General features: G+C 40.3%; 1 protein-coding gene across 2 annotated transcripts; it reads left to right on the forward strand.

Moving 5' to 3' along the window:
- Positions 1 to 1,344: 1,344 nt before the first annotated feature.
- On the forward strand, positions 1,345 to 15,611 carry cd5 (CD5 molecule). 2 transcript variants are annotated; one of them, XM_084006380.1, is made up of 6 exons: positions 1,345 to 1,486; positions 9,488 to 9,883; positions 12,171 to 12,302; positions 13,337 to 13,387; positions 14,625 to 14,690; positions 14,835 to 15,611. In XM_084006380.1, exons 1-6 carry the CDS (start codon positions 1,435 to 1,437, stop codon positions 14,885 to 14,887), a joined length of 750 nt encoding a protein of 249 aa, XP_083862506.1. In that variant the 5' UTR covers positions 1,345 to 1,434; the 3' UTR covers positions 14,888 to 15,611. The 2 variants fall into 2 exon arrangements, with proteins under 2 accessions (XP_083862506.1, XP_083862507.1); XM_084006381.1 differs by having other exon boundaries at positions 1,351 to 1,486; positions 9,494 to 9,883.
- Positions 15,612 to 16,212: the final 601 nt, after the last annotated feature.

Here is a 16,212-nt window from a genome sequence, read left to right on the forward strand (position 1 = left end):
TAAATGAGGCCATTTACTACTACTACTACTAATAATAATAATAATAATGGTAATCATTGAATATTATTGCTGTTATTCTAGTTTTGTAAACATTACTAAAGGTGTTGTTATTTTTCTTTAATTGTCCCTAACTTAATGTTGATTTTTCGTTGTTTTTTGTGGGACTAAAGAAGTTACGGCTCTCGTTCAGGTTTTTATCATGGAATTGAAGTAAAATAATATGGCACATTGTAGGAGATGCACCTTCAGAGAATTTGTCTTCAGAGATGATTTAAATACATTACAATATTGTTTTAATACTGTAAACATATTTCCATGAAGATAACCTAAATCTAACCTAATCTAAAACAGAAAGAAAAAAACAAGACATTGATTGAAAAATTATTTTAACAAATGTGACAATGCACAGATGCTCTTTTAAAGATCAGTTTCAATAATTCATTGTGAATAAATAACATTGCAACATTTTCAATATAGTTGACTTAAAATTATAATATCAATAGCCAAATCCAGTTACTGAGACAAGTCACACTCTCACTTTTTAAAATCAATACTTTTATCATTACCCTGCTCTATTCACACTTCTTTGCAGTGAAATGTAGTCCCAGAAAAGATATAATATTATATATATATATCACTTGTCTCACCCTCATACAATGGGTCTGTCACCCATGGGTTCACTGTTTCTCCAGTTATTCCTTCCTTTTCCATGCACAGTAATTATGCACAATTAACTAAAATGTACTTTGTTAAGTACATGCTATTCACGCTTCACGCTCAAACTTAAATTTAACTGCCATAAACATATTCTGGTCTTTGGATAGTGACTGGATTTTCATTGCCGGAAGGCAAACGCTGCACTGCACGGTGCAGTTGTTTCCTTTTTCAGCTTTGAAGACAAATTATTGCCTATATTTCCAGCCAAAGAGAGCATTCTTGATCTCGAGGCCATGATAATGAACTGAAAAACATTTCACACCATTGGTCTTGTAAGCACACGTACATGATGTATATCGTTCTTTATTTAATATAAATACTGACTTATAACATGTTATTAAACATGTTATTAAATCACAAACGCATTTCATTCTTAACAAATCATTGATGTATGCATCACTTATTGGCTGGTGACTCACAACATGTTTAATAAAGTGCCATAACTCTCCCCTTCACCTCTTACTCCTTATCATCACTTGTTATTTTCCACACCCTCAATCTGCTAGCTCTCTTTGAAGAGAGGAAGCCTGCAGATTTGCAGCAGCAGCAGCAGCAGCAGCAGCTGTGGATAAAATGATTCACTGTGTGGAGACAAAGGCAGTCTGATTAGTTTGACACCTCTGCACCGTTTCCTTTCTCATTGGGTTTCTCTTGTTGGCATATTGATTGGATTAGTGTTGTCTCTTCTCCTGCTGCTGCTTGTTCATTGTTACTGTGATGGACCTCAGGACTCTTGTGACCATCTCACTTCTGTTACTCATGGTTGCTGGTAAGTGCACTTTGTTTCTGGCACACATAGAATATTCAAGGATGGTTTGGCATAATGTGTGTGTATTATATATATATATATATATTAATTTATACTACATTACATTGTGTCCCAATATCCCAGGTGAAATGAATTCATGCGTATAAAAAAGACAAGACATCTGCAAATTATTCCAACTTAATGGATACCGGTATACATATATATGTTTGTCCAAAGATAATTCTGACATTCTTTACGGTGGTGATAGAGGCCAGGGCAGTGCCATCTAGAGTAACTTTATCATTATATCAACTCTTTCAAGAACAATAACTTCAGTTTTGTCTGAGTTTAACAGGAAATAGGAGGTCATCAAGGGTTGTATGTCCTTAAGCCATGCTGGGGGTTTTACTGAGATTCGTCTGGCTTTATTGGTAGATATAAATGGGTATCATCAGCATAACTATGATAGTTTATGGAGTGTTTTTTGATAATATTGCCTAAAGGAATCATTTATAAGGTGAATAGAATTGACCCAAGCACAGAATCGTTAATACAATCTGGAATTGTTGTGATGAATAATGTGCTTCCTTTAATACCTATTTAATGTCCCAGTCTTTGTCTTAATAGTATGCAGTGGTCATGGTGTCTAACAAGACACATACAGAGACAAGTCCTTTGTCTGATGTATTTAGAAGGTCATTTTTAAGTCCTCAACTTTGTACTGAAGGGTCCTTTGGCAAGATGCTGTACCCCACATTCCCCCCGAAGGCTGGGCCATTGGCATGGGCATGTGCATGATTACATCAGATTCTGGTGGGCAGGTGGCACCTCTGCCATCAATATTTATGGTTGTGTGTGAATAGATAAATGTCAACAGAATGTAGTGCAAAGTGCCTTGGTCGAAAAGACCAGAAAAGCTCTATATAAATGCAGGTTGATTTTCCATTTATCAAGGTCCACATGAATATTAAAATCACCTTTAATGAGTACTGTTTTCAGGACTAAACTTATTATAAATTCACAATAAGGAGCTGAGGGCATTATAAGGTGATTTCATGTTGGATGTGAAAGACTAAAAAACATTTAATTGAATGTTGACAGTAGTGTACAGTTGTTTGAGGGGTCAGAAGACTAGAAAGGCTCCATACACTAGATGCATGTCCATTTAGCATAAACACCTTGGAATGAACAGCATCTCTCACATATGACACATTCATAGTTTAATAGTTTTAATAGTTATAATTGTTGTATTATCCCTCACATGCATCAGTTCAGGTGTCATTCTGGTGCATAATGAGATTTTACTTTGGATACGTCAGGTACATTTTACTGGTGATACTCATGTTCTGGTACGAATGTAAAGGTTCTAGATTGATTTTGATTACATTTCTTAAAATATTAAATTGCATGACTCATCTCACTAGATAACAGAATGCATTTCGGATAATTTCGTTCAAAAACATACACATAAAAATGGGTGCCACTCTGACCATCACTTCTACTCGTATTTTAATTATTTAGAATAATAGGTGAGGTGTATATTATTTGTACCATGTATTTTCTTTCTTTATTTAACAAAAAATCCACATTCAGTGCATTGAGATACAAAGTAAGTAAGAAATTTGGTTTATTGGCCAAACGCATCAAACCAAATTAAGTGAGCTTGTTGACTATTGTGTTGTGCAGCCTCAACTACTGCTAAACACCTCAAAGAGTAGAATGTTAATAGCTGCCCAAGTGCGTCACTGACTCTCACAACACATACGGAAAAAACAATGTTTGTTTCTCAAACTTTTCATGAAAGTTTTAAACATTCGGTCCATTGAATTAGAGCCATAAACAACACATTCACCCGTCATGGCATCCAGCCAAACAGTTTTGGTTCCATTTGCCGAAGATTTTAAATCCACAACACTGAAGCACAGTGGAGCTGAATAGAAACAAGTTTTCAATACATTAAAAACTGACTTACTATACAGAACCAGTAAAATGGTTTGCAGTGAAAACTACATATCTACATACAAACCACGATGGCTGAATGAGAAAACATCATACATTTAATGTTATTCTACATCGTTTAATTTCCCATTTCCATTGTGAAATAATAAAATGAAAATGTTTAACCACATTTACTGTGGCAGCTGCATTAAAGAATTGATGGGATCCGGTTGAACCATGATTACATATTTGACATAACTCACATGCAGATATGGAAAACTCAAAGTTCAAATCAACAGTCTCAGTTTTAATACAGGCAGAGGTCATACAGAGGAAGGCAGTCAGTGACGCATAAAGTAACGAAATCCACAGGCAACAATAAAATAAATAAAAAACAAGCAAAAATAAAAAAAATAAATAAACAGCAGAACTTAGAGGACATAGGCAGTCTGGGAAATGAAAACAGGACAGAATGCTGGAAAGATCTACGTGAAGTATTGAGACAACAGGAAGTGGTGTGTGAGCAGGCTTATATGTGCTGGGTGAGGGTGACTGATTGGTGATGGGGTGCAGGTGTGGTGAATTCAGTGGAGGGAAACTGAACAATGGGAACAAATGGAGTCAATGAACAGAGGGAGTGAAAAACAGAATAGTGAGAGTTCAGTCCACCTCGTCACACACTGATATAGCCCTGGTGTAACGGGGGTGCCCACACTGCTACAGATCATCTCTGACTGGGCGCACATCCGTTAACTTATAGTGGACCTGTATTGTGTTCTGGTGTTGAGCTAGGTAAAGAAAGGACCCGGACCACAATGGATGCTGGTTGCTCAGCTGTACGAGTAAACAGGAAAACACATCCCTGACACATTAAAATCGGGGTGAACATTCATACCTGTACAAGTCAACAAGAAAACACATCCCTCAAGCATGTCATTTTCAAAAGCACAGGCCAGAATTCCCCTGTGATCAAACAAACACACGGAGAAACCCTGTAGCACTCGGACGCACATATCTGCAATACAACACTAAAATGTGCTTTATCAATGTGTGAGCTGAAATGACAACTCTACTACATGGTCACAGCCAATCTTGTGCTTAAGTATTCAAGCAAGACATGTGAAGACTTAAAAGCATACTCCAGGTGGAACTTCACAACTCCAGGTAGACTGACTGCGGCTTGATGCTAAGCCTGGGTTGGATAGGGCCCATTGCACGCTTTGTGCTAAACTGAAAGAAGGGGTGCCGCCAAATACGATGGTCGTCAGGTTGACCCAGTTCCAGGTTAAGAATGATATCTTATGCCGTGCTGGAGAGGTTTCAATTCAATTCAATTTTATTTATAGTGTCATATCACAACAGATGTTATCTCAGGACACTTTACACACTGAGCAGGACTAGAATACGCTCAGGATTTTCTGAGTTAATATATTTTTTAAAAGTCACAATATCACCCAGGAGAAAGCATTACAGAGACAGTGGCAAGAAAAAAACTGCCTTCATAGGCTATTAGGCAGAAATCTCAAGCAGACCAGGCCCTTGGGTTCCATCTGCATTTGGTGTTGGTAATAGTGTTAGTAGTAGTAGTTATAGTAACAGGAGTAGTATTAACAGTAGTAGTAATATTAACAGTATTAATACTATCCTAAACATTGGCGGCTTACACTACACTAAATATTTGTCGAAAGAAAGAAACCACAACATATCATTACTGGTAAAATGAGAGCGGAAAAAATTGTTGGTGTTAGGTCCTCATCTGAGTAAAGTAGTAGTAGTAGTTCAGCAAGAACAGCATTGACGTTGGGGGGTGCAAGATAGTTGGTCATCGAGGATTACCCCCAGGCTCCTCGCAGTTGAGGAAGGCAATATTGTGATATCCTCGACAGTGACCGACAGGTCCATGCGAGGGCAGTCTTTCCCTGGGATGAAGAGGAGTTCGGTTTTATTCAGGTTAAGCTTGAGGTGATGGACAATTGTCCAGACAGAGATGTCTGCCAGACAGTCCGAGATGCGAGTTGCAATGTGAGTGTCATAGGTTGGGGGAAAAGAGAGGAACAGCTGGGTGTCATCTGCATAACAATGGTAGGAGAATCCATGTGATGTGATTAGAGAGCCTAGTGGTCTGGTGCGATTTGTCAGATTTGTTGATATGATGTGAACCAGGTTAGAGCAGAGTCAGTGATGCCAAGTTCAGCCAGGCTGGAGAGGAGGATTTGGTGGTTGACTGTGTCAATTGCAGCAGATAGGTCAAGAATGAGAACGGAGGAGTGGGATGAGGCTCTGGCATCTTGCAGGGACTCAACGACAACACCAGAGATCTTAATCAATTTCTTTGATCAATAGTCAGCCGCCTTAAAAATACTAGCAGTAAGAGTCAAACAAGACCACAGTGTCAGGATCAGGTTCCACCATGATCCAGGGAGACCTGCAAGACAAGGAAACACAATTATAAGCTAACTATAAGTGTTGTCAAAGAGGAAAGTTTTAAGCTTAGCCTTAAATGTGGGAACGGTGTCTCCTCCTGAACTAGAACTGGAAGATGGTTCCACAGAAGAGGAGCTTGATGGCTGAAAGCTCTGGCACCCGCTCTACTTTTGGAGACTTTAGGAACTACAAGTAACCCTTTATTCTGAGAGCGTAGTGCTCTAGTAGGACAGTAGGGTTCAAGCATCTCACAGGGGAAATGTGATCCCTTCTTCTAGTTTTAGTCAGAACACGTGCTGCAGCATTCTGGACCAGCTGGAGAGATTTAAGAGATTTATTAGAACAGCCTGATAGTAAGAAGTTACAATAATCCAGCCTTGAGGTAACAAATGCATGGACGAGTTTTTCTGCATCTTTTTGAGACAGCATTGGCCTGATTTTAGTAATGTTACGCAGGTGAAAGTAGGCTGTCCTTGTAGTTTGTTTAGTCTTTTTCAATCGCTAACAAGTGCTTACCCATACTTCAGATACTTTTTCTAAACTCTTAACACAGACTCACACCTACAAAACAATTGGCCAAATGGATAATTTTCTTCTCAAAAACACATTTTGTTAAATATATACTAACTCTTAATTTCAAAATAGAACACATCTTTCTCTGCACACACTAACTTTACCAAAACACTGGAAATCTGACTCAAAATGAAATCATTCTGTCAAAGAATAATGTACATGCAGTCACTCAAAGTACACCAGGTTTCAAAATACTGGCCTTTGTTGACATTACAAAAACTGCATAGACTTTTATGTTTCAGTTATACAGGTATTTGCATGTAAAATATGCAATCTACCGTTTTTACACTAAATTTCTTGGTTGGGAACTGTATGTCTACATATAATGTTCACATTCAAAAGCATTCCAGTAAAACGCCATCCATCCATCCATCCATCCATCCATCCATCCATCCATCCATCCATCCATCCATTGTCTTCCGCTTATCCGGGGCCGGGTCGCGGGGGAAGCTGCCTGAGCAGGGACGCCAGACTTCCCTCTCCCCGGACACTTCCCCCAGCTCCTCCGGGAGGACCCCAAGGCGTTCCCAGGCCAGCCGAGCGACATAGTCCCTCCAGCGTGTCCTGGGTCTTCCTCTTGGTCTCCTCCCGGTGGGGCATGCCTGGAACACCTCCTTGGCAATCATCAACTGTGATGTCCCTGCAGCCAGCATCCAAGGCTTCAAGGAGGGACATCTGGTCATGTGGCTGATGGTCATACACCTTCCACCTCCATGCAGAAAAGAACTCCTCTATGGGGTTGAGGAAAGGTGAATAGGGTGGAAGGAAGAGACGTACCAGTCTTGGGTGGACTTCAAACCATGTTGTTATTGCTTGTGAATGATGGAAAGCCACATTGTCCAGGTGATTACAAAGGTCCTCGTGTTTTCAACCTCCTGATCCTGCTCTGGAACTAGGCGCTGGTGGAGATCATTGAGAAAGGCAAGGAGGCGCTCGGTATTGTAGGGTCCAAGCTGACATCTGTGAAGGAGTAATCCTGCATTTGCAATTGCTGCACACATGGTAATGTTTGCCCCTCTCTGTCCTGGCACATCAACTGTGGCCCTTTTTCCAATGACATTTCGTCCACTTCGACGCCTTTTGGCCAGGTTGAATCCAGCCTCATCTATGTATATGAATTCATGAGGGGACTGGTCGGCCTCCAATTCCATAACTCTCTGAAACAAAGTTTATGTAAATCATGTCATTACTGTATACCATACTGTACTGTAACCTATTACTGTGTAGGTTACCTACTTGCAAAGTGCAAAGCTATAGACATTGAATTGAATATACACTATACCTGGACAGTTTTATTGGAGTTTTATTGCATTATTTGCAACAACCATTTCTACAATGGCAAGCTCTTGATCATTATTGGGGAGTTTTCCTCTTCCCCCAGAGGGAGGAAGACGTTGCATTCTGTAGAGGGACAAAAAAAAAATCAACATATGCATTACTGTATGGCCTTATTGACATATCAAGTGAGAATAAAAAACAATCAATGCAATACAATACTTACCTGTTGGTTTGTTGAAAGATGCGTATAATGGAGGCAACCGCTTCAAGTTGCGCTGCACTCTTTTACCAGCCTCTCTTAGTGAAAGACCGTGGTTGATTACATGGTCAATGATAGTGGCACGAATTTCATCACTGACTACTGTTCTTGCAGCCCTTTGAATGCCACCACCACCCATTCTTACACCTCCACCCTGCCCTCTCCTTGGGCCTGCTCTTCTCCCTGGCCCTGCTCCTGTCACTGCTCCTCTCACTGCTCCTGCTCCTCTCACTGCTTCTATACCTCTCACTGCTCCTGCTCCTCTCACTGCTCCTGCTCCTCTCACTGCTTCTACACCTCTCACTGCTCCTCTCACTGCTCCTGCTCTTCTCCCTGGGCCCCTTGCACTTACTCTTCCCCGTCCAGCCATTTCAGTGTTTGTCTTTTTCTGTTTCCAAAAACATCACTCCTCAAAGTCCTCCTTTTACTGTATAAGTGTCAATGTAATAGAAAAAAATAAGCCCTGCCTCAGAGTCTAAACCAGACTGGAATCAGCTGTGGTTGGCCCAATTTACCCAACATAAATCAGCTGTGTGTCAATTATTCAATTGTTTGTTTATCATCAGCTGAGATATATTGTTTTTGAACTGATATCATTGCGGAAGCAGAGGTTTTTATACTGTATCTGAGGTTTGGGATATTGTTTTTGCTATTGTGGGATGTTGTGTGTTAACATATGTAAATAATACAAAAACAATCCATCATTTTGTTGGTAGGTATAGCTTGTCTGTTAAGAAAATGTAAGCATTGTGGAAATGTGTTCACTGACTGCATATTGTGTGAAAACGACATGAAATGTGTGAATGGTATGGACACAAAAGACCGATGCTGTGCTAATTGTGTTTAGAGTTTTGAAAATGTGACAACTGGTTGGACAAACGCTTGTTAGCGACTGAAAAAAACTGTAATATGTGAGTCAAAGGACAGGTCCTGATCAAAGATAACTCCAAGGTTTCTTACAGTAGTATTTGAGACGATTGCAATCCCATCAATAGTAGCTGTATCTTTAGACAGCGAGCTTCAGAGGAGTTTAGGCCCAAGTACAATAACTTCTGTCTTATCTGAGTTTAACATCAGGAAATTGCAGGTCATCCAGGTTTTTTATAACATCAACACATGCCTGGAGTTTAAATAGCTGATTTGTTACGGCTAGTCATTAATATACGAATCAGCATGCATGAAGTGCTTTTTCATTGGTCATTAGGGTAAGAATGGACGTGTAAAGGACGGGATAAGAGGCGGATTCAGGTACGCACACTTGTAGGGAACATTGCTTACAGGTGTGCATACGCACGGTTTTATAATTCAAATTTTTTTTTGGCGTGCGCAAACTTTGGCTTTTGGGCGTACATTTTAGTAAGGATCCTATGCACAGTTTTATAAATGAGGCCCCTGGTCACTGTAGTTCTTAGCAAACATGAGGAAATGCATTTGTTGGGAAATCTTTTCAGCGGTTATGCTAAGAGCAGTTGATACTCCTCTTACTGTTTAAGGATATTTAAGCAGTGTGTTGATCTTTGTATCCATACTAACTGATATTTGTCTACCAGAATCAGACCAGACCACACTTGGACCTAACACAACAAATCCCTCCTTCTCCAATCGGAACACCAGCACCAGCACCACCTGTTCCTGCACCAGTGCTGCACCAGGGACCACTGCTGCCCCCTCTAGCACCAGCCGATCTGACCCTGTCCTGAGCCTCCTCACATTCACATGGAAAAGTAGATGTGAAGGAGACCTGATCCTCCACCATCCCTCCAACTCCTCACCTTTCTGTTATGACAGATCAGAAAGCATCCGGAGTCTTTTGAGAAACGTGTGTGAAAACCAGGAAGGTTGTAAAGATAAGCCACTCTGGGTCGAAGGAAGAGACGTGCTGGATGGTTATAACATCACAGGGGGGACGTGGACCCAGTGTAAAACACTGACAGTCCAATGCACAGGTTGGTGTGTGTGTGTGTGTGTGTGTGTGTGTGTGTGTGTGTGTGTGTGTGTGTGTGTGTGTGTGTGTGTGTGTGTGAGTGCGTATATGTGTGTGTGTGTGTGTGTGTGTGTGTGAGTGTGAGAGAAAGAGTGTGAAAGTGAACTAATATCCTTGTGGGTTGACAATTTATACTGTGCAGCTTTCAACCTCATGAATACGAGCGCGCCTGGTACGGGGATGTTGTCCAACTACCGGTATGTCTTATTTGCAAGTATTTTAACACTGAAGTACTACAAATTTAACCAAGTTATGTTCACAAGATCCTGTATCATTTTCAGTCTACAATCTATCATACTTAGTATTGCTTAAAATAAAGGTTTAGGTTGCACTGACACTTTTTTATTATAAAAGGATGGAGAGTCGTCACGTCTCGATAGCGGGAGGGAGATCCGAGTTGAACACTGAGTGATAATGAGAGGGACGACCTATCAATTAAAGCCTACGTCATGTCCACATTGCGTACCCGTGCATGTGCTCGTGCATGAACCGTTCCGTACTCAAATCCACCTCTTCAAGTGTGCCGGGCGAGGAAGCGGACCATTCTTAAGTACAGAACGGAGTTCTCACACCGGCCAAAAAATCCAGACATTAGGCTCCTCGTGCCTGGGAGCAGTGCGGATGGCCTAGTGTGAGTGCACGCTCAGTGATTTCTAATACACCTGTGGCAGCCATGCGAGCATGGTGAGCGTATTAATAGTTACAGATTGGAGAGAGATAAACTGATCACCAACTTCACATTTCCAGACAACGCCACCTTGGGAATTTCACCCAAGGAATGAATCATTTGTAGCGTAATTACCAAGGCACTCAGGTTCGTATAGATGCAGCTCGAGACGTGGTTCCATTTGAAACAAAATTACAACATTTTGTTAAAAACCAGTACACATATCACTCACTCGGGACTCAGGAAAGGGGAAGACCTCACCAGGGCTAAGTATTGCCAGTGATGAACTAAGGGGTCAGTGATGGGTGAGAGGGATCCAAGGAAGACTGCCCAACCACAAAAGTCACACACTAGCTAAAAAAAGGAAATCAAACTGGGGGTCGCACAGCACAGAAAGAGGGGAAACCACCCCCAAGGACACCAGGGACACCACCTAGCACTCAGCTCGTGGAAGGACAAGTGGAAAACAGTTACTGGGGTTCATCCACACTCAAAACAAAATAACAAAATGTATAAGCAACTTATACAGTTGGCAGCCACCAGTTTAAAAATCAAATAATACTCTCATAAACAATTAAGCCAAATAAAGAAATATGAGTTAAACAAAAATAAAAAACAATATCAACCACTCATAATAGAAATGTAAATGAAAATTAATGTGGCATAATCTAAACTAAATAGAAAGAGGGAATGCACCCCACAGCTCATGCACACAATTAAAATGTGCGGGCGCCCAAACGTGTAATTAGCAGAATGACGCAGCGGAGCTCAACGTGAAGCAGAGCTGCACAGGTGTAGCCACGCCAGCCAGAGCAGAGCCAGTTCAACAACGCAGCGCCAAGCAGGTCTTTCCCCCTTCCTGGACCGACTCCGAAACATCCTCATCTCACAATGATTGATCAATGCCCGATGAATGGCCCCTGTTGTGACATTGTGTAGAGAAACCAGGCTGCCTCAAGAGCAGCCACACCTTCGACTTCTCAGGAAGTCTCTTCTTCTTGGAAGAGACGTGTATTGAGTCAATGCAAATCCACTCATCACACCTTCCTCCATGTTCTCTGTAAACTCTGTATAAAACTCTGACTAGCCCCACACTCCTCAAAAAGGATTTTATAGCAACGCTGTGACTTCCTTTTTCCACTGTCAGTGATTAAACCTCATCTGAACCATCCACAGAATTGGACCTGAAGAGTTTTCTTCCACAGTTGACATCGTGTATTGTGTTTGTGTGTTATTGTTTTTTTGAAAATTAATGTTGGAGTTTAGTTTCCAATGTGTGATTTTGAGCATGAAATTAACCGTTTTGCCAATTGTGTTGTAGGTGTGTTGGTGCGTTAAGAGTTTAGGAAAATTGTTCAAAGTATTGAAAAAATAGTTTTAGCAATTGTAAAAAATTGTAAACGGTGAACATGTAAACAGTTAACTTCGACTAAACACTGAGACCGCTTGAGTATATCTTTATCAATTGTGTCATTAATATTGTATTTTAGTGTATTTTCATCAGATTTATAGTGACAGTTGAAGACAAAGTGTAGGAGAAGACATTCCGTTTGTCATTGTCTATCTCTGTGTGTGTGTCCAGTGGATGTCCTCCCAAACATACAAGCCCAGCTGCAGGCCTACAAAGTGGTGACAGCGTTGCTCTGCTGCCTGCTGCTGGTCCTGGTACTGATCTGCTTCACCAGACCAACTGTCAGAGCCCTGCAGAAGAGACGTGAGTACACACTCACACACACACACACACACACACACAGACTCATTATACACACACAGAAACAGTATGCAAACGACAAGCTACATGTTTGTATGCAATCAGGACTAACTGACCTGAAAAATGATGTGTTTAATATAGTGATATCATATGTTTAATATGATACTGTATGTTCAGATCACCAGATAAAAGGTTATGTCCAAGAATGACTGGATTCTGACAGACTGACACAACAGAAGTAGAACATGATAGAACACAACAGAACAGATTGAATGAGTGCTTTGATCAGATTTGATTGAGCTCAGCAACCGTCTCCAGACTGATCTAAATGTTAATAATTACTAATGGAAGTATCATGTAATGCACAACAGGATGTAAAATCATGAACACCATGATGATTATTGGGGATAAGAAAAATAACATTTCTTTTTTTAAATGAAGGAAACCTTCATTAGATTAGGATTAGGGAGACCAGGCTCCCACCTGCAGCAAGGCTGTGGAGGCAATTTCTGTAAAAAAAATCATTGCAAACGATAATGTTTATCCAACTTTACGTTACATTTGTAGATGGGCACAAACCAAACACATAATATATTGAAGCTAGGCGCAAAGGAGTCTTTCGCGAACATGCTTCAAAACCATAATATTACACCGTCACCAGTTTGATTAACCCTCACGTAGGCCTGACAACTGTTTCTCCAAGAATGCAACACAGTTGACATCAAAGACTGTTATACCAAACACCTTTTTCTAAATGGAACGACCTCAAACCAGTGAAAACGTAATTTTCGTGCAACTTCAATCAGAACATGTGTAACCCATTACCTGTTGCACTTACTAATATGGAGCTGCAAAGATAGGCTTGTTTTTCTGTGTCCAGTCCAGAAAGACAATAGTCAGAGTGTCCTGTAATCACAACCTCCCCACAGTAAATGGAACACTTTGTGTTCTCTGACTGCCAGACTGAGATGAGATTTACAGCTGATAGTTGTATGAATTATCACTGTATATCATGATGTTGTGCTGTTGGTTTTCAGTGTCAGAAAGGAGGCAGAATCGCTGGATTGGACCGACACAGAGTCACAGTGGTGAGTCATGGAAACGCACACAGCTAAATCAGTTTAATGGTGTGTTCACACCAAACGCTAGAGAACGTTTGCCTTTCATGACTCTTGCTAGTTTGACTGCAGGATCAGTTGTGTTTGGTTGCGTCACTCGGGCTACACATGCTGGGGGGGCTTACCTTGATGTAGACACTAACAAGACATCATCAATCATGGCTGAAATAACCACATTGTTGCTTTCAATGTTGTGGAAGTCCCAGATATGTGGGCTAATCAAACATCATCGTGTTTAATTTCATAATAACAAACATAATTAGCAACACAAAAAGCAAATAACTTTTTTGAATGCTCACTCTGTAGTTGCTCCATCAACACTTAAAAAAACGTCTCAGCGACCTTGTTTGGACCATCGACAGTCTATCGTTACATCTTACGTGTTTGCTATATTAAGAATATTTACACTGCTTTACCTTGCTATCAGACATGTATTATGACTTAAGCTGTTCTATCCATCAATGCTCTGTGTTTTTTCACCAAAGTCACATAATAAAAATAACACAAACTTACTAAATGATGAAGGCATCAGTAGACCAGCAGCAAAAGAGAAAGAGAGATAACAGCTTCAGTTCCCCTTCAGAAATGTCTCTCTGTAACTCCGTCTACTTTTAAATTACGTCCCCATACAACCAAACTGCATTTTTTAATAACGTTTCCAGGTAATCATATTATTTTTCTTTCTCTTAGTTTGAAACAGTTTGAAACATGTGGTTCACGAACAAAACTAAACAAAACATGCTTAAATTACATAGTTGAATCACATCCCTTGAACCCGTAATTCACAATGCAGTTGAATTATGTGGAACATGGTTTTTAGGAGTGCAGGCTGCAGAGGCAGAGTGAGTTGTCCTCCTTCAGGCCGTATGCCAAAGTGTCCTTGGGCAAGATACTGAACCCCAGATTGCCACAAAGTCTGTGACATCGGTGTGCTATAGGTGTGAAAGTGCATGAATGAGTTAGATCTGTCCTGATGGGTAGGTGGCGCCTTGCATGGCCTCTGCCATCAGTGTTTGAATGTGTGTGAATGGGTGAATGTGGACATGTAATTTAAAGCTCTTTGAGTGGCCGAAAAGACTAGAAGAGCTCTATATAAATGTAGGTCCATTTACCACTGAACACTTTGTGAGTGTGGGTCTGCACATGAGAGAACAAGATAGAATAAAAGCACATTCATTCTTTTAAAGTTTGTCTGTTTATGTTTCAGTGTCGTATAATCGAGGAAAAACTGCAGTTAAAAACTATGATGGAGAGAAGAGACTCTCCTACCCTGGTAACACACACACACACACACACACACACACACACACACACACACACACACTTACACATTTTACAGTGTAAAGCATCCATCTGGTCGTGCAGTTCTATTTGTTTCAATCTGGCTGCTCTCTCTCTCTGTGCTTTGTCTAATCAGGTCTGGAGCGACTGACAGTCATGTCAGCAGAGAGCTGTGAATACAACTTTTGACTGCATCATCATAATCATAATCGCCATCATTGTCATCATCCTTTATGTAGCCTAAACATGTGTTGCTATATGTTTCTGGATTGTATCTTGGTCTGTTTATATGAATTGGAATGAACATATCAATTATTCAGGTATCTTTAATGTAGTTATACTTCAGTACATAAAATAGTGTGTATTTACAACCATCGATGTAAAGTAAACTCAGCCTAGAAGGTCAGAACGAGTTCCATTAACCTGGCTGAAGTGATATTTAGTTGTGCTATTAATAATAAATGAGTTATAACTTTAGAAAACCACTTATTAGCCATCATTGTACATTTTGTTTGAGCAGTTAGCATATGAGCTTCCTGTTCAGTGACAGTGGATGAGAGAGCCATCGTCCAATGTGCATCTCAAAGAGCCCTGCATGCTGTTTGAGCTCCGTCCAGGTGACTCGTGGATATTTGTGATGACTTGCTTGTTTGCTAGCAGGTGCATTTTTCTAAACATAACTCATCTTAACTCTGAAATGGACAAAGAGTGATAAAACTGATAAACTCGCCAAGTTTTCGAATATGATCTTAATCATGTATAAAACTTAGAATTAATATTAATAATTATGAATAATAATAATAATAATAATACCTGACTGACATTGTATCGTAAGTATTGTTTCTTTTGTTAACATTTGTGATTAATATTGTGAAATGTAACTTTTCAGTAAAATGATCGATGTTGTGTTTGACCTGTTTGTTGTCTGAAATGTAGGTGAATGGAAAATAATGTAGATGTTGGAGAAGACGGAAAGACAGAGAAGAGGGGGAGGAGGAGAGAGTGAGACACGAAGGTGGTTAGAACGTGCAGAGATGTGGTTTCCTCTGCCGTTGACACCAACTTCCTGTTTGTGTTATTTCTGTCGTGTATCTCTCTCCCCTTCTCTCCCAGTCTCCTTCACTCTTCCTCATCATTGTTGCTGCATTCATTTCTCATTTTCTTTTCTTCCTCCCACATTGTCTTTTTCGTCTCCTCCTGCGTGGTGACGTCACGGTTGTGGTGGATTCGTTGTTCAGCATCACACACTATCAATGACTAGATTCTGTCACAGACACAAAATCAGTTAAAAGTTATCTTTGGAACGTACAATCTGGTTTCACTTCCTGGTACATGATCATAGAACATGTGATGATTGATTCCTTTGAGGCGTTCACAGGGAGGGTTTCATAGTTTCCTACTTTGAGTGAGAATTACAACTCCACAATTATTGACATGTTAACAAAATATACTATAATAATATACATTAATAAAAAACATAAACAAATGCTTTCTATGTGAAAACATCCTATTGT

Source organism: Eutrigla gurnardus (assembly GCF_963514095.1).
Source record: "Eutrigla gurnardus genome assembly, chromosome: 3".
NCBI classification, from domain to species: domain Eukaryota; kingdom Metazoa; phylum Chordata; class Actinopteri; order Perciformes; family Triglidae; genus Eutrigla; species Eutrigla gurnardus.

Excerpts from the sequence above, each read along its gene's own strand:
- cd5 (XM_084006380.1), top strand. The coding sequence starts at position 1,435 with ATGGACCTCAGGACTCTTGTGACCATCTCACTTCTGTTACTCATGGTT. Across the intron at positions 1,487-9,487 it reads TCTGTTACTCATGGTTGCTG|AATCAGACCAGACCACACTT; the intron begins GTAAGTGCACTT and ends TTTGTCTACCAG. Across the intron at positions 13,388-14,624 it reads ACCGACACAGAGTCACAGTG|TGTCGTATAATCGAGGAAAA; the intron begins GTGAGTCATGGA and ends TTTATGTTTCAG.